This window comes from Lissotriton helveticus, chromosome 9, assembly GCF_964261635.1.
Source record: "Lissotriton helveticus chromosome 9, aLisHel1.1, whole genome shotgun sequence".
Lineage (NCBI taxonomy): Eukaryota > Metazoa > Chordata > Amphibia > Caudata > Salamandridae > Lissotriton > Lissotriton helveticus.
This window is the reverse complement of record NC_136070.1, coordinates 1095322891-1095345143: the sequence shown is the minus strand read 5'-3', so window position 1 is coordinate 1095345143 and position 22253 is coordinate 1095322891. Positions and strand designations below refer to the sequence as shown.

The following is a 22253-nucleotide window of genomic DNA, read 5'->3' as shown; positions in this document are numbered from 1 at the left end:
CCTCCACATCAACCGTCTAGAGCTTCTTGTGGGCTCTTTCGCGATTCGTTGTCTCTCCCCTCAGGCGACAAACTGTTGCATCCTCCTCCGCATGGACAACATTTCAGCGGTGAGGTATGTCAACAAGCTCGGGGGCACGAAGTCCAAACTCCTGTCGGAAATTGCGAAGGACTTCTGGCATCTGCGCCTCCAGCGCCTGATCACGATTATTGCCGAATACCTTCCTGGTCGGGACAATCGTATTGCGGATTGGAACTCTCGCCATCTACGGGATTACAGCGACTGGCGTCTTCCCCCTCGGGTGTTTCGGTCATTGTCCCGGACTTGGGGACCATGCCACATGGATCTTTTTGCCTCTCGCCTGAACAGTCAACTTCCCCTGTTTTACAGCTGGCGTCCGGATCCGGAGGCTCTTGCCACGGATGCCTTTCTCCAGACTTTGCCGCCTCACCTGTGCTATGCATTTCCTCCCTTCATGATGATTCCCAGGGTTCTAGCCCGCACAAGGCGGTTTCTCTCGGAGATCATTCTCATCACTCCTCTTTGGAGGGCTCAGGCGTGGTTTCCAGTGCTTCTGGAGATGAGTTGCTCTCCGCCGCTCCTTCTCCCCAACAGGTGGAACCTGTTGCTGGACCCTCTTCTGGAGCCTCACCCCCTCATTCTTTCGGGTCATCTCCATCTTGTAGCGTGGCGAATTTCGGGGGACGCTGGCAAATCTCAGGCCTTTCTTCAGACGCTGCCCGATTTATCGGCGAAGCTTGGGCCCCCAATACCCACAAACGTTATGCGTCAGCTTGGAAATGGTGGTGTGATTGGTGTACTCAATGGTCAGTGGATCCCTCTTCTGCAGATGTCATGTTAGTTCTGAATTTTCTAGCTTCTCTTGCTTCTTCAGGCTTGGCTTACAGAACGATAAATAACTTCCGTTCTGCTATTTCTGCTGGTCATGTTCCTGTGGATAGTAAACCTATTGGGGAGCATCCTTTGGTATCCAAATTGCTCAGAGGCGTTCGGATGGTAAAACCTCCTTGCCCTAAGTATGTCGCCTTATGGGATGTCTCCGTGGTTTTACGTTTCTTGAGTTCCTGGCCAGCTAATTCCTTGCTTTCTCGTAAGCAACTATCAGCTAAGCTCACTATGTTGCTATGCCTGTTATCCTGCAAACGCGTGTCAGATGTTCGTGCTTTGGATCTTGCCGGACGCACTTTTTCTCCGGAAGGTGTTTCCTTTGCCATTTCTCGCCGTAGTAAATGTAACACGTCTTCTGTGTCTTATCCTTCATTTCCGCACAATCCGAAACTGTGTGTGGTTCAATGCATTAAGGATTACGAGGTGAGTACTGCACCTTTTCGACAGGATTTGCAGGGTCAACTGCTTATAGCTTTGCAAAAGCCTTTTAAGCCGGTCTCTCCCGCTACCCTGGCACGTTGGGTGCGCTGGCTCATGTTGGATGCGGGTATTGACGTCTCCGTCTTTGGTGCCCACTCTACTCGGGGAGCCATGGCTTCAAAGGTTTTTTCATTGGGGGTCGGCCTCCAGGATATCATGAAGGCCGCTGATTGGTCTTCGGAGTCTGTATTCAAAACGTTTTATTTCAAACCTATTGTTGATGTTGCTTCTGTTGTGGTGGATAAGCTTCAAACAAGCATAATCGGAGCCTCCGTCCTAACATAGAATTTAAAATTTGCTAACATTCGTGCCAAGAATTTTTAATTCTATTAACGACAGGAGGCGAGGATTATCCCACCCTTATTTACAATTTATATTGTATTTATTCTGCATTATTGCTGTATCATTATATTGCATTTCTCAGAATTTTTTCCCGCCCTGTTTTAAAATTTGTACATCTTCCTTTGGAATGGCCTTTACGGCTCTGTCTTTTCTTTCCTCCAGGCTCCGACCTTAAATGAGGTGTGTTGCGAGTTTCTTCTCTTCATTGGACTACTGTTGTTCCTGTGGCTATGGGAAGTTCCTTCGCACCTTCATCCAGATGATGACTTCTCCTTGGGACGTCCTTAATGGATTGCTGGACTTGTCGTTGTTATTCCTTTTGGGTTCTGGACAATGAAAGAGGAAGTGGTGACCTCTATGACTCTTTATATACTGTTTATGTACTCTATGGTTACCCAGGGTTTATGGGTAATGTAGTTTTTCGTTTCTTTACTGTGTTTTTATTGGCTGCTGTGTTTCAGTAAAGAAATTGAGACAAGCATAATCCTCGCCTCCTGTCCTTAATAGAATTGAAAATTCTTGGCACGAATGTTAGCAAATTTTAAATTATATTGCAGCAAGAGAGGTAGTCCCGCAAGAGATAGGGGTGTTTATTACATAGGCTACTGTTGTATAGGGACTCAAACTGTTTCCCCCCAAAAAAACATGGCTATTGTAGGTCTTTCAGTTTAACGTTTACTGTGTTGATAAAACGTTATATAGCTTTGTTGTAATAACGCAAGGAGAATGCATAAGCCTCGCTTCAATGTCTTTAATAGATCTGAAAATGTTTGCTCAAGATTGCTATAGAAGTTTCTATTCTAGCTCAACACAATTTCGTTCTGTGAAGTTTTTGCTTATGTGTAATAATGTAAAATTGTCAAAATAATAATGGGAAGTGTTGCACAACACAAAAGTAAAAAATTAAAATAAATGATCGCCGGTAAATGTCTGAGATTTTAATTAAAACGTTAACATTCCATGTAAATCTTTTAGGCTCTAATATGGCATCTGTAGTTTTTTTCACTTGAGCCTCTGAAGTCATGATCTGTACCGCTGAATTTATCAAATTAAATTGCTACCCTTTATGTCACCAGCTTTAGAAAGCGTTCATTTAACAACAGTGAGTATCAAGCAGAAATGTTCCATTATGTTAGCACTGTTACTAAATCGTTTCAGTAAAAACACACACCCAAGATGGCCGACAATTTAACCCCTCCAACGAGTACGTTAGCGTGTCTGTCCTTTTCTCTCTTCTGTAGGTGTGTCTGCAAGCATAGCCCGTACTTGCAAACTAAAAAGAGGTTACTAGAGGCTCATTCTGTAAAGTCCACAAGTGTTTAAAATGTGCAAATGATTGACGTCGAGAGATACCGTATGACTGAAACGCGATACCTTTGCTCAGAGTGCTCTCTGCCCTGCAGGGAGGAGTCATCTACTGACAGTTTTCCCTTGCATAATGTAGTTAGATCACTCGATCCTGCCCACGATTTAAATGTGCCAATGGTCTGATCGTGAGCCACTGCTGCAGTCTTTCATCTGCGAGGTGCAACAAAGTTTTTGGGGAGCCCCACTGACTGTTGAGGGTTGCAAGGGTCAGTCCAGCGGGGAGGGGGTCACCTGCCTCTTGTGGTCCAGTACTGAGCCCGCAGTAGTCGGTCGTTGCCATGGCCTGGTGGCAGGTAGAGAGGGGCTTCAAGAATGCGATCTCTAAAGACGTGAATCCGGATCTTGCCAAGGAGCGGGAAGCACCCCCTTTCTCCTTGGAGAGATTTACCAATATTCTGGACGGTGGAGCTGAGAACACCCGGTTGCGGAGGACAGTAGGTGAGTTCTGAACACCTGTCAGCTTTCACTCTCCAAGTCACGTTCATCTGGGAAAAGTGACACATTGCCAACCTTAAACAGTACAGAGTTTGGGGTTTAATGTATCTCGTTGTTCTTTGTAACAAATTAATATAAATACCAGGAAAAAGTTGAAGCAGCATAGACAACATTTTTTTATCTCACATTGACATATTTGGGAAGAAATGCTTTTCCTTCCAAAGAGTGACAGAACACAAATCATAAAATATACAAAATGTGGTCTAGCAAGGAGGGAGAATCCCTTTAAAGTGTGAGATGGCCTGGAATAATATAATGGAACCCACAACGTCTTATTCAGATGGCTGGAGGGGTTGATTGAAAGGTGTAAAATCGAATAAAACGTGTGAACAGGGGGTCAGCCACGTCGGCACTTACTTTGTATTGGTTTTAAATATCCATTCCACACGTGTTGTAGTAAAATGAACCAAACAAATTGCTTGCGGAGGCAGCCCAAGTTTTGAAGCCACAATTCCCGAAGCCTTTATTTATAAAACAGTACTGTAACCCCTTTACGTAACTTTTGCAAGTCCTAAACCCCTTTTGACTGTCTTTATTTTCAAATAACGCATGGACATGTTGATCATTTTCACGATTTTTTAAATCTCATTTTGTACTTTATATTGATATCATGCACAAAATCAGCATCTATAAGAATGTAAATTAATCAGAAAGAGTCAATAAAATTCCTGGGGACGTGTAAAACGGCAAAGATCAGGGTGGTAATAGATCGTTCCCTTGAATAGCACTTGAATCACTCAGTGGAGAGTGAGTGGATGATTATTATTATTATTAGCAACATTTATTAAGCGCATGGCTACCCGAAACTGGCTACCTAGCCCTAGCCATCCCTGCCGGAGACCATCAAACTTAAATAAACAAGTGAGTTTTCAGTTGCTTTCTAAAGCTAGACAGGTTGTCATCCAGTCTAAGACTGACAGGCAGAGAGTGCCACATTATAACAGAGAATGCACAAAGCTCATCTTTTCCGTTCAGCATTTACTCATGAAAACTCAATTCTTGGCCCAAGTCCAGGGCTTTAAGTAGGATTAAAAAACTAGGGGGGGCTCTCAAAGGGGCGTGACCAACGTAAATATGGGCGTGGTTTAAAAACACCAGCTAAAAATCTGTGCTTAGGTCACCAGGCGCTCTATAAATCGCTAAATAAATAAATAATAAATATGATACAAGTAACATCATACCTACAACAAGTTAGTACTATTGTCAATGGTTGTTAGATGCTCAAGATAAATAAGCAGCAAGATTGGCTTGTATAGAATATTGAAAAAGCTTCCACTGGTGCCACTAGGACAATGTTGCTGCTCCTGAGTTTCAAAAAGAGAAGGGAAATCTAGAGAGAAAATGTCTCTCTTTAAAGGATTTTTCTTCTCCTACAATGCTCCCCTGGCATGACGTCATGCCCTGACTTCTCCACTACTGAGAAGTGAGCAGTGTCAGTACGCGCACATGATGTGCTTGCTGTCACTGCAGTCCGGAAAAAAATGGACTGCCTTTGCCAGGGCACAAAACAGAGTCCGATAGAGACCCGTTTCGTGGCCTCCTTTAAAAAACTGCCGGTGCTCAGACCCGGTGAGACCCGGCCCACTTAAAACCCTGCCCAAGTCATCTCAGGTAATGCGGTGAGAATCTGGAACTCGCTTCCTCCTTTGCTCCGTGCCATCACCTCCATCCAGATCTTCAAAGCGGACCTCAAATCTCTTCTATTCCAAAGACACTTTCAGAACTAATTCCGTCCTTCTCAGACCCCGCCAGGAAGTTCTTTAGTCATTGTAAATTTGTCATATATATTTATATTTTAGTTTGTACATTCTGTGCTTGCTGTGTTTGATATTGTGTTCCTTTTGCCTGCGTTGTTTTGATTCAATGGCCTGCTATTTTTCGCCAGGAAGTTTAGTCATTGTAAATTTGTCACATATATTTATATTTTTGTTTGTACATTCTGTGCTTGCTGTGTTTGATATTGTGTTTCTTTTGCCTGTGTCGTTTTGATTCTATGGACTGCTATTTTTGTTTGTTCCATTTTTGTAACAGTTCTCTCATGTAACGTAACTGGTTCTCTTGTACAGTGCTCTGACACCTTCGGGTAAAGTCTGCGCTTTATAAAAATGCATTAAATAAATATGATGTGGATAAAGGAAAATTGTGTTTGGAGGAGTGTTACAAAGCCTATATGGAAACCCACCATTTCTAGCACTTCTGTTCGTGATTAATCGAGGCTTTGTTTCAAATTGAATCACATGTATCTCACATTGGAGATTCATGTGATATCTCACTAAGAAGGGACCTCATATAAGATCATACTCCATGAATTGATCGTTGAGTTTGTAAATCCTCTTTTTGAACTCAAGGTCCACTTTACAGGCTAAGCTAAGTAGTTTCAAATTACAACAGTATGTGAGTGTACACCACACAGGTTGTAATTTACGATTGTTCTTGTTAATATGGACCCTAGTGTATTGTTGATATTTCAGTTTGCACACTGACTTTTTCCGTTCCAGTTAATCTTCTAGGAGATCATTTAGCCCACGGCAAGCGGTCTGTGTAGGCTGCTTTGGAGTCATAGGCCCTGGAGCCACGTACCTTGTGGCAGATCACCCTCCAAATCAAAATTAAGCTTCTGCATTGTGGGAGTTGATCTCATTAAAGTGATGCCACCAACATGGGAAAAGCATGTTCTTCAGGAGTGTAATGCTAGGTGGTCAGTCACGTGAATGGCGTCCACTTGGCATAATATGTGATTCTCAGTAACAAACCTTGAAAGTGGAGTGCGGTTTTGGATAGTTTTTGAGAATTAAAAAGTCAATAGCAGTAAGACACAGGGTATTTTGCCCTAGTGCAAAGGTGTCATTGGTGAATGTCCCTTCCAGAGTTCACTAGAACTCACATAGTGGGCATTGGTGGGGAAAATCTATATCAAGAGGACTCTTTAAATATGATGGGTCTTCCAATCCAGCTTAGGCAGTGGCCTTGTGGCAGATGGACTGTCTTCAAGGGATGACTGCCGTCAGAGGTTCCCACATTGCAATCAGCAGTTCCCCCAGTTTTAAATGGGCTGGAGAACCACAGTTTTGGCACAGCTGGAACCCTTCTGATCTGAGGTATATCTCTTGCTCCCCAAATCCTAAATTGCCTACCTCTCAGTCAATACTATTTTACCCAGATGATGGGTTTGTTGCAATGCTTGACCTGTAAGTTAAAAACCTCTAAGTGAATCTATTGGCATAGAGTTTACACCTGAACAGCAGCAGAACATCAAAACAAGCTGGCAGATAGATCGTAAGATATTATTGGAAAGTATTGATCCCCAACAGCAGAGTCTTTCTACAGATTCAGCATTCATATCCACATTTGAGTCTTGGCATTGAACAAATTGATAAAAATGGTATTGCGATCTCAAAGAGTCTAATTCTGTTCTGCAGGTCAACACAGACCTACACGTATACCATAATGCTAATAAAGATATTCATAATAATTGGTAGTTGATAATTGGCTCTTTTTGCACTTGCCAAACTGAAGCAAGGTCCATGGCCATGTTTTCACCTGACTTATGTCGGGTGAAGTCAACCTCTTTAAGTTTGGCAGAGGTCAGGCATCACTGTGGCGCCTGGTGACTGGTCAGTCATAGGTTGTGTCCCACAGCTGTTGAGTAAGCGTGTCTAACATTTTAAAGGAGGCATCATAGAGACTTTAATTTAACAGGTATCGTCCTGTAACAAGGATCCAAATTCCCAGAAAAATATACAAAGCAAAAAAAAGCAATGCCTAAGCGTTTAGGTCTAAGCTATTTTTAGGTCAAATTTGTTTTGTGCAAAGAGTGGAGATTGGATGAAAGAAAGGCTTTGTATATTAAAATGCACATTGAAGGGGAGGGGCGAAGAACCTTCGCTTCTTAAAGCAACATAGACACAATAACTAAAAGTAGGGTTGTCACCCAGAGCAGTACTTGATGGGAGATGAACAGAGAAAAGTGAAAGATTAATTAAAACCATCTGAGTGGTGCAGGAGGCAGAGAAAAAAGCAACCGTTTTGACCCGTTAATAATGTTCTGCTATATTAGTCTATACATCTATGAACACCGAGTTAGGCTAGCACAAAAACTTCACCAGCTAAAGCTGCAGTGGGACAATGACTGTGGTCGTCTTAACGGAACAGTAAAGGAAGAATGCAGTATTAGTGTATACAGCTTGACCCGGTGTGATGCAGGACAAAGAGCGTTCAGCTGTCCAGTGAAATATCCCTATTGTCAAGTGCTATAGCATAGACGGAGAGCTACAATGACGGATATGGACATGAGGGCAACCTAAACACTTCCACCCAGAAACTTCAATCCATAGGTATCGGGCCATTTGTCACTTCGTGGTCTATACGCATCTTGGGTAATAACCAGAAGACCATCTTGATAGGAACTCTAGTGATCCACAGTGGGAGCCAACAGGCAGCAAAGGAGATGTTTGTGAAATGAAGTCAGCTGAGTTCGTACTGCTTTTAACACAGCACTTAATAATATTTGCATGGATAGTATTTACTGTAAGTAAAATAAACGTGCAAACTTGCATTTATGTTCGGACAGCTTGTACTTTAACATTTGAATACATAACAGGTGGCTCTAGTTATGGTGGGTGTACAGTTAATGCAGTGGTGGTGAAGGAAAGAGAGTAGAGAGGGGTAACTGACCATCTCAACTGCTACTCGAAGCAGGCTTGTCTTATCTTATCTTAGAAGCACTTGTAGAGCATGGCTGCACGTAGGCGTTGCAGCACTAAGTATGCATTTTTTTTTACATTTCAAAGTGTTTTATATATTTTTATGCAAAAACATTAGCATTTCTGTTACAAGGTTAGCCAATCGTAGTTTGTGCAACAGTGTCCTGAGGCACTTTGACACATTTACTTAGCTAACCCCACATGATGTAATTTACAGAAAACAAGAGAAAGGGTGACAGAAAAGGCAGGAAAGAAAGGGGTGAAAGAAGAACAAGGAGACAGGCTCTGAGAGTTATAAGTCCTTTGATCGCCTGTCAAAAATGACATACGACTAGCTTACTTGTGTAGAGATTGGGAAACATGTTGGTTCACCTACAGACTCGTGGGGGCATAATAGTTGCGCTCAGATATATTCACTTTTCCATACATAAGGGATCAGGTTATGTTTCGCTGGCATGTCTTGTTTTCATGGGGATAACACATTTTATTTGGTTATTCCAGTAAAGTTTGTGCCGTAGGCCTACAAGTACCAGAAAGAAAGTAGATATGGCAGGAATACCGACAATTTAAAATTCTGACAATACCTGCGAACATGCAGGGTACACAACGTAAACAACATGCAGATTGTTCCAGACTCAAGTAATCATACCAAGGATACGTTCATAGAATGACAGACTAGACATAATGTGGAATAAATAGGTCCAGAGAAGTGTACCTATATAGTGATTTCTGTTAGGGGTCCGTAGATGGTAAAGGGGGGAGCTCGATCCCACGATATGTTGCCCAGCGAGCCCAAATTTTACTAAGTATGCATTTAGCTGAGCAAGGCATTAGTGAAAGAAGCAGTCAAACAGCCATGTTTTCAGGAGTTTGCAAAAATGAAGTTCCAGGTTGATTGTCCGAAGGGAAGGGGGGGGAGTTCCATAACATGTGAGACCGTGTTTTACCATTACTTATTTTATTTTATGAGCAACACCTTTACAATCAAAGTAAAACAACACAATTAAAATAGGCTACTTTGTGCTTGGTCATGACTTGCAGAAATAAGCATTTGCAGTGCGATCAGTCTCGCCTTTGGGACCTTATAAGTATTTATCCATGCAGCACATTATTTTGGGAGCTGCAACAACCGGCTTAAATTAAGCACTCCAGTAAGTGATATGACTTCATTGTCCTATCTGTCTAGAGTGGCCTGTGACAAGCCATATACACCATCTGAGGCTTTAACTGCTCATCCTAATCGCCATAACTGAAAATCATAGCATTTCTTATGGCTGATCGCGAGAGTTTGGAGCTTGTCACTTCACGATTACCACTCGATGGACATAAATAAGTAATTAAAATAATTCTACGTGAAAATCTGTATTTAAGTATATTCACAAAATTCGAATCACTATAATGCAGTCCAAAATCATTTCGAATTGCTGTACTACTCTCTCGATCAATTTATGAAAATAAAAAAAAATAATTCCTCATCCCTTAGGCAACTATTAATTACTAGGTCTGATCGTTGCCACGTTTCTCAAAAATAGCACACTCTTGAAGATTTAGAAGGACTGCCAGCTATGTGTTCCTTGGATAGTACTTTTTTCCTACACTTGCTACTTCTTCAGAGTTATGAGTAGGGTAACCTACATAACAGTGCATTATGGGAGTTGTAGTCTTGTTACATTTTATTTGAGCTAATTGGACCTCAGCATCTGATAACAAAGGTAAGTAAAAGAAAAGACCAGGAATAGAAAAAGTGGTGGCCATTGGGTATATGGGGCCATTTGGTCCCACTAGTCATAAAGGAGCTGAATGTGCTCTGCGAGCCCTGTTTACTTCCAGTAGTTTCCACCACGTGCCCTGCCCTACACCCTTCAGTACCAACAACAACGCTACTGAGGGGCTAAGGCAGTGGTTGAAGTGGGGGGAAAAAGTAGGGGAACTGTGGGCAGAGAATCAGAGGGCAGGAATAACCTGTGGATTGAGTCAGTGGGCGGAGTCCGAGGTGTGGCAGAAAGAGCAAAATAGCCCAATTTTTAGTATTTGTTCCCCATTTCACTAACCGGTTACAGCTTATTACGTTATTTAATTTAACCAATAGATACACATGTTTATTTAAGGTTTAATATGAGTTATCGACAATAAAATACATTCACAAAGTGGGATACGTTTCCAATCACAGAATGTCCCAAATATCCTTAAAAGTGGAATCATAAGCCATTTGTCTCCCATCAATGGAGTTTCTGTCATCAGCACATCTCCTCCCTTTTACCAGAAGAGCAGTTCAAACATGAATGGCAAACTATCCTGGTTTGCAAATGTTTTTCACATAATTATGGCTCTGCGATATTTGCCACATAATACATCATCTGCTGCATAATCTGACTATTTTAACTAATACATTGTTTATAGCTCAAACGGATCAAATGTTACTGAAAAATGTGACTTGTGCTGCTGTGAAGTGAAGGGCCCATTGCCAAGGTTGACTGGTCACCTTTCTTACTGCTGCATTTATAAGTTCTACTGGTACTAATAAGGAAAAATATTTGCAGAGACTGTTGGCATGTGTAAAAATGTCAAAATAATAAATGATCAGACAGTTTACAGCACCAGTAATACCAGTGTAGGGTGTCAGAGTACTTTACATCACACATATTACACAGAGACAATCAATCATATGTGTGTAAATCACTGTATAGGAAATGTTACATAAGACGAAAGACTACAGGTGTAGGAGTCACATGACAACCATACTAGAAGGCAGCATAGTTTCATAGTTATTGGTCTGGAGAAACACAACCCTAGAATTTAAAACGTAATACCATAGTTGGGGGTTCTCTTTAATAATCAGAATTGATTTCTACCCAAATTAACCCTTTTTGCAACATTAGGATAATCAAAGACTGGGGAAAAAAACATAACACTCTAATTTATACCTTGCAGTTTGCATTAAGTTCTTACATGACAGTTAATAGTTCACTGTTCTATGTTAGGATTTTAACTTATTAACTGCCAGTAACAATAGAGTCTCTCTGACAAAAGCATTAACCCACTGACCTATTTACATTATATGCACTTTGTGATCTGCATGGTACATGTTCTTAGAAGCAGGCACATTAACCCTCTATTCTTCCTTTCCATGAGTCAAAACGTCTATTAGACAAAACACCATCTCTCTCTACTACGAACATTAATCACTGGAGTTATCTTGACATTTTTATTGTTGCCGAAAATTGTTGGAGGCAGCAAGTGCTTTTAAAACCATATTATATTTGCAAACACGATGCCCCCACCGCAAGTTAGCGCCAGCTGTGGTCCATGCAGGTAACAACGGTGGGGGGTATTTCGACAGATAATGCCGTGGGAAAACAAATTATTTATGTAATTTTCCCTCAGCATCGCCCCTTGAAATTCCCCTTACCCAGCCCCTCTGCCCACCGCTGTTACCTGCGCAGACCGCGGCTGGTCAGCGCCTGATGCGGTTGCACTGCCCTAGAGCCACCCTGCTCAAGGGTCCTGTGACCTCAGTGACAGAGTCACTGTCATTCAATGGTGTGCTGCTTCATAGGCCTGCCTGCAAGACTGTAGGTGAACTTCAGAAAGAATTGTGGCGGACAGGCCTTCAAGGTTAACCCACACTTGCAACTGCTAGGGTCCACCTGCTGGTGCTAAGCAACAGGGCCGTTAAGATCTTGCTGGGCCTTCTAAGGTCTAGCATGGGAATGTGCTCCCTCAGGGGGAGTGGTCTGGTGGACTGGTCATGAAGGCTGAACCTGGTTCCCCAGTTCCAAATTCAGCAGCTCTGAATAGTGCCACATCCTCTCCCCCACTGAACACCACACTGCCCCACTGAGAGAAACTTGCACTCACTGAACCTCTATAAACACCTGAATGTGACTCAATTCAAATTATGCACTAGACAAGAGCAATATTCTGCCTAAAAATTTTTTACAATATCCTACAAAAAGCAAACACTCTTAGGGAATGAAAGTGTAAGTAAGGCATGTGAAATGTAAGCAGGAACAACATGGTTTACCTTTTTCTTTTTACACTCATTATTCAGAAATTAGTGAGTACTTTTGCCTGAAAAGTTAAGGCCATGACTACAGGGTCCAGAAGGGACCCATTGTAATGCCCATTGCTTATATCCTTATAAAACATAAGCAGTATGGTTTAAAAAGACCACATCACTGAACACAGAGCCATGGTACACATTTTGTTTTCCAATTCACCCATCAAGCAGGTATTTCAGTACCTCCAGAAATAGTGCACTTTCCCACCCAGGCAAAGCAATGTTGTTCAAAGAGAGACGAGAAAACAAAAGTAGAGCTTCACTGGCAAACACTGTAAAGTGGTGCTAATGTTTTTAGGTGTGAATAAATCAATCTGGCCACCTTGCAACCACTGTGTCTTGCTTTAGTTAGTTATTTTTCATATTTTGAATGTTTTATTTCTCTCCAGCCAGAGGCTGCACCTAGAAATTGAAAAATGTCAGAAAAAGATGAAGTTTCAAACAAAAGTGTTTTTAGGTGGAGCCTAGCGCATGCGCTGCTTGACTTTATGTAAGGGCTTTCAGAAATCCCACCACACGCTCGAACATGCTTGTGCGTGTGTTTTTAGTTTTGCCCCAGGCTATTGGCCTTGCGTGCGTCTTTTTAACAAAGACAGCACGCAGTTGGCCAAAGGCTCGTTTTGTCCCACCCAGGTTCATGCCCAATACTTGCAGTTACATGCAGCAGCAGCATGTTTCCAATTATCATGCGCAGACGCGGGCACGGTAATTGGAACATATGCTGCTGCTCGAGATCGTGCGCGCACACCAGCAGCTCCCGCATCTTGTTGTCTCCGTGGACACCACGTTATACGCCGGGTCCGCTTCCACATTTCTGAAATCCACCAGGTCTCCGCAGAAACGGCCCTCGGAGCTGGCAGCCTGCCGAAAAGAAACTGATACCGCCACTTAAATAGCTTCCCAGTAAGTTGCACATCAACTTAAAAATACTCTGGGATCAACCATCGAAATGTTTTCGTTTTGGTTGCATGACTAACACAAACCATTTGTCCGAGTGAGCTGAAGCGGGCCTAATGATGCAGAGATCTAGCTTTAAAGCAAACGTCTGGATTCGTCCCCGGTTTCAAAACCGAGTGTTTGTAATGATGCCGTTTTACAGAATGAAAAAAACACAGGGCGCCAACTCCAAAGCCCTTTGTGGGCGGTTGTGTCTCCAGCCAGGGGATTGCAAATACCAAGTATTGTGCCAGGAAAAACACATGTCGTCACCAAAAGTGCAATCTGGTGGTCCCTGGCAGGCTGTGAACTGACCATGTCCTGTGCTGGCATCGGCGCACGCTGGCCTGGCTTCAGTTTACGCACATGCGCTTCTTCAGTGTGGCAAATGGCAGCACATTCAAAATGGCAGCTCCCAAGCACCATCTCACACCGCTTGGTAATTTCACTCTTTGTTTTACTGGTTAGTGCTAGAGAAGGATCCTCGGGTCCGGAGACTGATATCAGCATCTATGGTGTGACCACAGCCTCCTGATGCAGTGGTTTTATAAAACTCCTTGCTTCTCCTTTGGGTTGCTTCAGGGTGCTGTTTTTTAAGTAACAGGGTTCCCATGACAACAGGAAGCAATGGGACTTGGAGTCCATTCATTTTTATGTGACCCCCCCCCCATTTGTTCCTGGCCCCCATTCTCCTGCTGGATTAGTTAAAGACTGGTCTCGGAGGTCAGTATTCGACTCCTCCTAAACTGTAAAGTTCAATACCTTAGGTCCAGTGACGACCAGGGATCCACCGCTATGGATCCACTGACAAGCATCCACCGCTATGGATCCACTGGTGAGAATACATTACTCTGGTTCCACTAATGGGTTTGCTCTCGCCTCCACGCGGCTCTCACTTAAGTCCTGGAGCTCAAACGTGTTGCTGATTGAATGATGAACTTCATATGTTGCATCCTGCTTTGCTTTGGTTTTATTTAATGCTTTATTTACCCTGCCGTCAACAGAACAGTTATAAGGTTCCCAAAGGCGAGGCCTATTGGCTATGCCAATGCTTGTTCTTTTTTTAATCCATTTCACAGGGGAGCAAATAAATGAAAGGAGGAAAGAGAAGGTAATACTTGTTTCTTGAAGTCTCTGTTTTCACTAAATGAGGAGGAGTGAGACAGAAAGAGAGGGAAGAGGGGGAACAAAGAGAGGGTGGGGGCAGCTACCAGCGGCAGGAGAACTGGACACCGTCCTTGTCTTCTCTGGGCACGAAGGAAAAGACAGAGTCCTTTTCCTTCTCTGCCCGTTCCACCCGTCCCCAAAATCCAAGCCTTAACTATCGGCCTTGGTGATTAATGCCCTCCGGGAGGCATGTTGAAAATAAGAAAGTAGGGGAACGGACTCTATGAAATTTAAGAAGTAGGGGCACGCCGTGGCCTGCCGATCCCACCCACTTCGACCACTGTGCTAGGAAGGAGCTCAACCCTGAAATATCACCAGGCTTCAAATGCTGCACGATATCACATGAACTGTCTGTAGCAATTTGGTGCCTTGAAATATTCCTGTTTCCTGTGTTTCAAACAAGAACACAACATTTGAGGAACAAAACATGCAAACATGCCTAAATGCACTTGCAAGATAGCCGCCTGATCAGTGACCAGCTCTAACTTTGGAATTCCGATGATAAACGCTGAGTGCTACTCACCTCCAATTCCCGTCCACCTTTGCAGCTGACCCTATAGTGCCCTGGTGAGCCAGGCTCTCACAACAGCTGCGAGAAGCGCAGAGCAAGGTGCAATTGAAGCGGTGGGAGGAGCCAGACAGCGGCCCCTGACTTTTGTTTCAACATAGTGACGACATAAGCCTGAAGGGCATAGAGCAGCGGTGGAAGTGCATTACAAACCTGCATTGGCACACCAATAGGTCTCGGCTTTAAGACTTTGGCTCTTCTGTTGCCTTTTGTTCAAGCTGTACAGCATGAGCATTGTGGACTTTAGCAATGATTGGTAGCCAAGCTGTATGACAGCATGGCTGCTGTGCAGCAGCATTGCTAAAAATAATAATAAAAAAGTACTATGATGCATCCAGTGCTAATGTGCTTTAAAAAAAGTGCATTAGCCCTAACTGGGTCATAGTGCTTTTTTAAATGAGTTTTAGACACACTGCAAAGTATCTGCGCTTCTGTACAGCAGAGCTTTAAAACATTGCTAAAGCCTATAGTCCTCATACGCAAGACCAATTGGCTTTGCCAATGCTTGTTACATCACTGAGTCGCTGCACCTGTCTAGGTAATCGGCTGCAACGGATGGACGTGGAGACGAGCCCAAGAAAGATTGTGAGGGTAAGAGCAACAGAGAAAGAGAGTAAGAATGATAAAAAGAGAATATAGTGAAAGTATAGATAGAGAAATAGTTAGATAGATACAGACAGATGCATACACACCTTAGTTGGATAGGACCATGCAGTCATGTGCAGGCCATATCTAGAGGTGTATTTAGTGGTCGAATTTACACCATGTCCGCCCTGTTCCTTTCATCTGAAATGTAATAAAACATCAAAATCACCAGGATATCATAGCGCACACCATACACTTATCTAGGCACTTGCATTCCGTAATTTTAGCCACCATGTTCCATTGTACTCATGTTATGGACCTGCAAACATGAACTTGTGATTCTGGTATGTAAGTATGTTCCTTTGATAGGCAGGTGTTTGGACTGAGCTGCCACACACCATTACAAAGGACAGGGGTTGTTTCTTGGGCCTCGCTCTGGGTACTGTTTGTGAGTTTCTGGGAGGCAGAAGGTGAAGCAAGGGGTGGTGGAGCACTGAGAGATAATGAACTTTCCCAACATATGGCCCATGAAGAGCGCAAGGTCCTGGCCAGTGGAAGGTGCCTGTGTGGGCCACGTTACTGCAAAGAAGGTAAGTTCACACGCCGATCGAGGGACAGAGAATAAGTGCAGTTTGGCTTTGGGACCAGATGGCACCATGCCCGACTGTCTGACTGATAGCACCCCTGGCGTGGCATTCTGCCCCAGGAAATGGCAGCCTCGCCATGAAGGAGCAGCCAGGCTAGGGCACTTCCTCTGTATACACACAATAGTGCCTTTGCTACACAAAAGCAGCTTATGGCTACATTGAGATGTGCAACCCACGTCTGCTATTGACAGCATGAGCAGCAGAGAGACGACGATGGGGGGGGGGGGCAGGGTGGCCATCAACACGGCACAAATAAGTGGAGAGTGTCAAGGGAAGGAATCAACATGGCAAACAAAAAATAACGAAACTCAAGAGGGAGTGTTTAAGCGGGGAAGAATAAACAGTGATAGGTTAGGGGAAAAGGGGCGAAGAAGAACCAGGATGGAGGCGGATAAAAGAAAAAAAAGGTGTTATGGCTCGGGCAGCATTGAATGAGTCATAACGTTATTTTTCTTAAATAAATAATACCTGAATCGTGGCATTAGCAAAGAAGCAATATGGGCAAATAAAACAATTAAAATAAAAAAGCACATGAGTGAGGGTGTTGGTGGGGAAGAAGAAACGGACGAGTTGGGAAAATATCTAGGATGAGAAAAGGAAAACAAGCGCGGCCGCGAAAGTGAAAGCGACGCGCTGCGTTTAATTAGTAACATGAGCCGCGATGAGGGAGGAATGCAGCTGCCACCCTACGCGCGCTGCTTGCTCCCGAGACCCACAGGCCGTGAGAGTGAACCTTTAGAAAAGAGGTGGGACATGCACCCACGTTTGGCTGTTTGCGTGCTTTCATTATTGAAAGCCACACACAAAGGCCAATAGAATGTGTGGGAGTTGCCAGACCCACATGGAGAAGTTTTGGGGAAGTTTGGAGTGCTCACAAGAAGCCTCCCATAGAGCAGCGCATGCGCGCTGCGCTAGGCTCGACCTAAAAATATGGGTATAGTGATTGTTAAAGAATAGAGCAGAAAGGACGAAGGATAATCATGGAATAATCAACTGGAACAATCGCTTTGTTTTAGTAAAGATATCAACAAATCTAGTAAACACCACACGGATATAATTGCAACAGTCAGGGCTTTAAGTGGGATGAAAAAACTGGGGGGTCTCTCAAAGCGGCGTGGACGATATAATTAAGGACATGCCTTAAAACATTTATGCTAAAAATCTGTGCTTAGGTTAGTGTGCTGCCTTGACTGGTATTTTGCTGCTTCTGTCATTGCCTCCACATATATAATACAAGTAACATTACACCTACAAGCCAGGACTATTGGCTTTGTCAAAGGTTGTTAGTTGCATAAGATAAATATGCTACATGCATACATACAACTATGGCTTTGTTTTACTTGATATTGAAAATGCTTTAGCTATTGCGAGAGATTGTGGCGTAATGACTAGAGATGCCAATTTTGGAGATGAGGAAGCCGGTTCTAGTCTCGCGTCCACTCAACAGCATGTGTTTCTGGACAAATCTCTTAATCTCCCGTTCCTAGCAAAAATAAATTAATATGTCCTTGTTGGTGCTCATGTAAAGGCACTTCGAGTTTTGCAATATAGAATTGCAAAAAAATAAAGTTACATCAAAAGCAGTGAACTGCTGCAGAGTTAAGATTTTTTTTCATCCTGCGAGTGAGGGGAAAAATGGAGAACCTGATAGAGACCCGTCTCAGCACCTGCTTTTAAGAAGTGCTGGTGCTGAGCATCGACAGGACCCGGCCCACTTAAAGCTATGGCAACAGTGAAAAAAACAGTAGTGGCTTAGATAAGGAAGAGAAAAGTTTTCTGTGATGTTCTTGACAATTAAAAAGAGCCTGCCAGACATGAAATATTTTGAAAAACACATGATGGTGACGTGTATTATTTTGATCTGGGACGTGACGGATAACAGGAATGTGAAATAAAGCCACGCCCAACTAGTGACAGTGTGGGCTTGAAACTCACTGGGTTATCTTCACCCAACAATCCCATTGCAACTGATGGCAAATGGTCTAAAGTTAGGTCTCTTTATCTAGCCACTGAGCAAACCTGGGTAACTTTGAAATTCAAGATTCAAGATTCAAAGATAGCTTTATTCGGTATTTGTTAAAAGACCATAAAAGCACATAAAAAAAAACGAGTTTAAAAAACATTTCATCCACAAAATACAGAAGTACAAATTAATTCGTTGTTTTTCATTAAAAAGAGAACTTAATCATTTGTTAAAACACTAGAGGAGTCCAGGATAATTAATGTATGCTGTTAAGTGCCTTAATGTGCAATGCAATCATTATGCCATCGAAGATCTGCATCTTACTACATATTTCAGAAATTTAACAGCTGCGACCATAGTAAATTCGTCTTGTAGCATATACAGTCTGATCAAGGCTGCTTTGCATTGTCTCAAACCCCACATCTTTAAGAGGGGCAACAGATGCCTCTTTCTGCCCCAATCATAGTATTTACAGAAGAAGATGCAGTGGATATTTGACTTGAGTGGATGAATCATCACATGGACAATTAATTAGCGTGGCAGACCAGTCATTTGGGGCGGGGAAGGATATCCGCCTATAAAAACAGTCGGTCCTCATCCTTGTTAATAGCATTCTGGTGTAACTGGGAAGTGCCGGGGCCAGGTATGGATGTAAACCTGGGCCATGTAGAAGGCGGCGGTGAGAGATGATCGTAGACTTATTTCTGTCTAGATACCATCGCCTATCTTCTAGCAGCTCAAGGCAGATTTCCTTTAAAGCTTTTTTTGAAATTAATGCACAGGAGCTGGGAGTTACATAGAGTTCTGGATGGCCAATAGAATTCAGAAATTTTTTGACATAATGAAGCCAGGTAAACTTCCTAGCTGCTGATTGGTTCATACAGTCTTGAATCACATCCCTGCTAAAGGCTGTATCCTTGGAAGTCCATATCTTATGCCACAACATGATTGGTCTTATCTTGATTAAGTCTGTGATATGTACCCGGTCTAATTCCTTGTGGCATATAGTTGTAGAGATTGATCTTGGGACAGCTAACAAGTACCTGAAAAATGCGTTTTCCGCTAGTTGGATTTGTCTACAGTCGGCCGTCCCCCAAATGCCCGCCCCATAGGTCGCAGTAGAGACACATTTTGCAGCGTAAATCCTCAGCAGAGTGTCTACGGGTTTTCCGCCCAGTCTCTTGGCAAATTGTTTTACTGCGCCAATGGTACGGGAAAAAGCCAGATTGCGTGTAGTGATGGCTGTAGTCCAAGTTCCTCTATTGTTAAAAATAATACCTAAATAGGAAAAAGTTTTGGTCAAGCCTATCTTTGTCTGATTGACGAAAGTTTTGCAGTCTATTTTGGAATTGTTTTTTGACGTGCAGCACATGGTGAAGGTTTTTCCCACGTTTATCTTCAACCCTCTAGAGCCCATAAAAGTGGAAAAGCCAGTTAATGCCTTTTGAAGGCCCACCTGAGTTCTTGACATTATTACAGCATCGTCAGCGTAAAGTAGTATCGGTACCGCCGTACCATTAATTTTGGGGTAGTCCACTTCCAAATTGGTCAAAAAGTCTGCCACTTCGTTGATGTACAGATTAAAAAGGAAAGGTGCAAGGATACAGCCTTGTCGAACGCCCTTTTCGATTGGGAATTTCTTCGTGCGTTCTCCATTTTTACCGTAGCGGACCGTTGCCCCTGCACCTCTGTATAGTTCCTTTATAAAATTGAGAACAAATGGGTCTATCCCCATCTTAGTTAAGGTATTCCATAACACATTGTAGCTTAAGCAGTCGAAAGCCGAACTTAAGTCGACAAACGTCATGTATAGGTTCCCTTTTTTTGCCACCATGTATTGATGTAACGGGTTTTTAGGAACCCGGTGGTGCCAGGGGATAACACCCGAAGACCTCTGAGTTCTCCCTGTTCCGGACCACAGAAACACGGAGTCTTCTAGTTGAAGTCAGAGATCGAGTTTTATTGGCAGCTACCAAGTAACACGTGTCCTAGAAACACGACAACTCGGGTCGCGTATTCCCAGGAGACTGTTCGTTTTTACAGAACCAGCTTCCTCCTTATATACAGAAATAATAGCTGCAGGCAAGTATTCTTGAGTTTACGATATGGTTATACACATATTTCTACAATAATACAAAGAGCGAAGTCATGTAGGCCAACCCATATTTTAGACGTCCAGTTCGTGACGGATTACCCGGCCAGGCCCGGAACTCCCATCAGATATCGATGAAACCCCAATAAAGCAGGATACCTCCTAGTCATAAAACTGGCCATAAACGAGGTACGTGGACAGGTGTGTGTGTGTGTAGAAAACATGGTCTGTACGTAGTGAATGGTTTGTGGCATGTTATGCATTGATGCTATCTTATTTGGCCACTGGGCGAGGAGCTGCCCAAACAGGTTCGGCTGGAGGCAATGGAGTCAGTTGGGACAGGTCAGGGAGAAGTCAGGGAAGGTGGACGTGTCCTTTTAGATCAAGCTCGACCTTACTCAATTGGCTTATCATGAGGGCAAGACACAAGATGGATGTCGTTCACAAAATGGGGTCTAAGGGTCGGGACGGAAACTACGATTTAGGGGTGTTGGCATCCCTCAATCATGACGCAAATGTATAGGGATGATGTCCTAATCATTACTGGTCCGTCGACACCAAATTCGTCATGGTACGTTGATATTTTGTGGCACGGGTATTGCATCTCGATACCGGGATAACAGAGGGGTCCAGAATTTCAGAACCGCAGACCCTCCTTTTGCCCTCATATAAGGCAATAACTCATGTTAATCTGAGTCCAAATCTGTATAAATGAATTCGTGGAGATGCTGTTGTAGCATCATTCTGTTGCTCAGTTCGTTCCTTGACACAGGCTTCCTTAAACATGGAGTAGCACAGAGGCCACATAGTGCAGGAGCGCACTGTACACACAGGCAGAACATAAACAGAAGCGCTAAGATCATCCCAATGAAGATCAGTGTTTTCCATCCCCAGGCAGTGATCAGTTCCCAGAACCACCCTAGCAGAGACCAATCCCCTTTTTCTACGTGAAGGGAACCAGATATTTCGTGTAGCTTAGAGATGGCCTGGTACACTGTCGGTGCATTATCAGGGATGAAAATGCAGCAACTGGATTGGATCACTCTACATACACCACCACGGTCCGCAAGTATGATATCTAGGGCAACCCTGTTCTGAAGGGTCATAAGTCGATCCGACTGAAGCTCAGTTGTTAAGTTGCCAAGGGCTCCGGCCGTTTCAGTCACGGCGGATTCAACTATCCTCGATAACTGGCGAATGTTCCTGCTGTTCACCATAGGCCCCCAAAATGGGAGAAAACCCTTTGCGAAGTCTGCAAATTCCTGACCCGCAGTGTCGTCTTTACTCACGACACCCCTAGCTGTTCTTGTCCGATGGTAATCTGCCCTGGCCGTGTAGGTGGGTGGCAGCAGAAATGAGATAAAACACGTGCCCGAGAAGTCAGGGGGCAACCATGTATAGGCTTGGTCATGGCAGACGAAATAGGTGCCTTTAGCTGCCAAGAATAGAGGGGAAGTTCGGGAGGCAAATACATATGTTTCCGTGCATACGCTCTTTCCTAATTGTGCTTTACGATCCCTGCCGATACCTTGCAGACATAAGTGACCTCGGTGGGGCACTATCCAAACTGGGCGGGATTTCTTTGCTGTCTGGCCCTTACTCAAGGAAACCCCATACTTAGTTACGTTCCAACGACTGTATGGAGTGAGTTCATCTTTGGGAATCGCTTGATATGTGTCAATATCCCTACTCATATTTCTTATCCCTGCCACTAGTGCCTTGTTGCTGGAATCGCTCTCAGTGGAACGGGGCGGGTATGGTTCTAGGGCGAACAGGAACAAAGTCTGGAAAGCCCACAGAGAACCATAATAACTGAATGGCAGGATGAAGTATGGGATACCCTTATCAGTTGTGTGCGGCATGAGTCCGCATATCCAACAGTTCGAAGTGTTCATTATGGACTGGTGTTGGTGTAGGAGTTGGATGAATGAGTTATTT

At 43.5% G+C, this 22253-nt stretch overlaps 1 protein-coding gene across 1 annotated transcript in view; it reads left to right on the top strand.

Annotated features, from left to right (window-relative positions):
• The first annotated feature begins 2986 nt into the window (after nt 1-2986).
• ACOX2 (acyl-CoA oxidase 2) overlaps nt 2987-22253 on the top strand; it is a 208448-nt gene continuing 189181 nt past the window's right edge. The window contains exon 1 of the mRNA XM_078661505.1: nt 2987-3537. Within this exon, the coding sequence (XP_078517631.1) occupies nt 3378-3537 (160 nt within the window). The 5' untranslated portion in view covers nt 2987-3377. The remainder of the gene's footprint in view (nt 3538-22253) is intronic.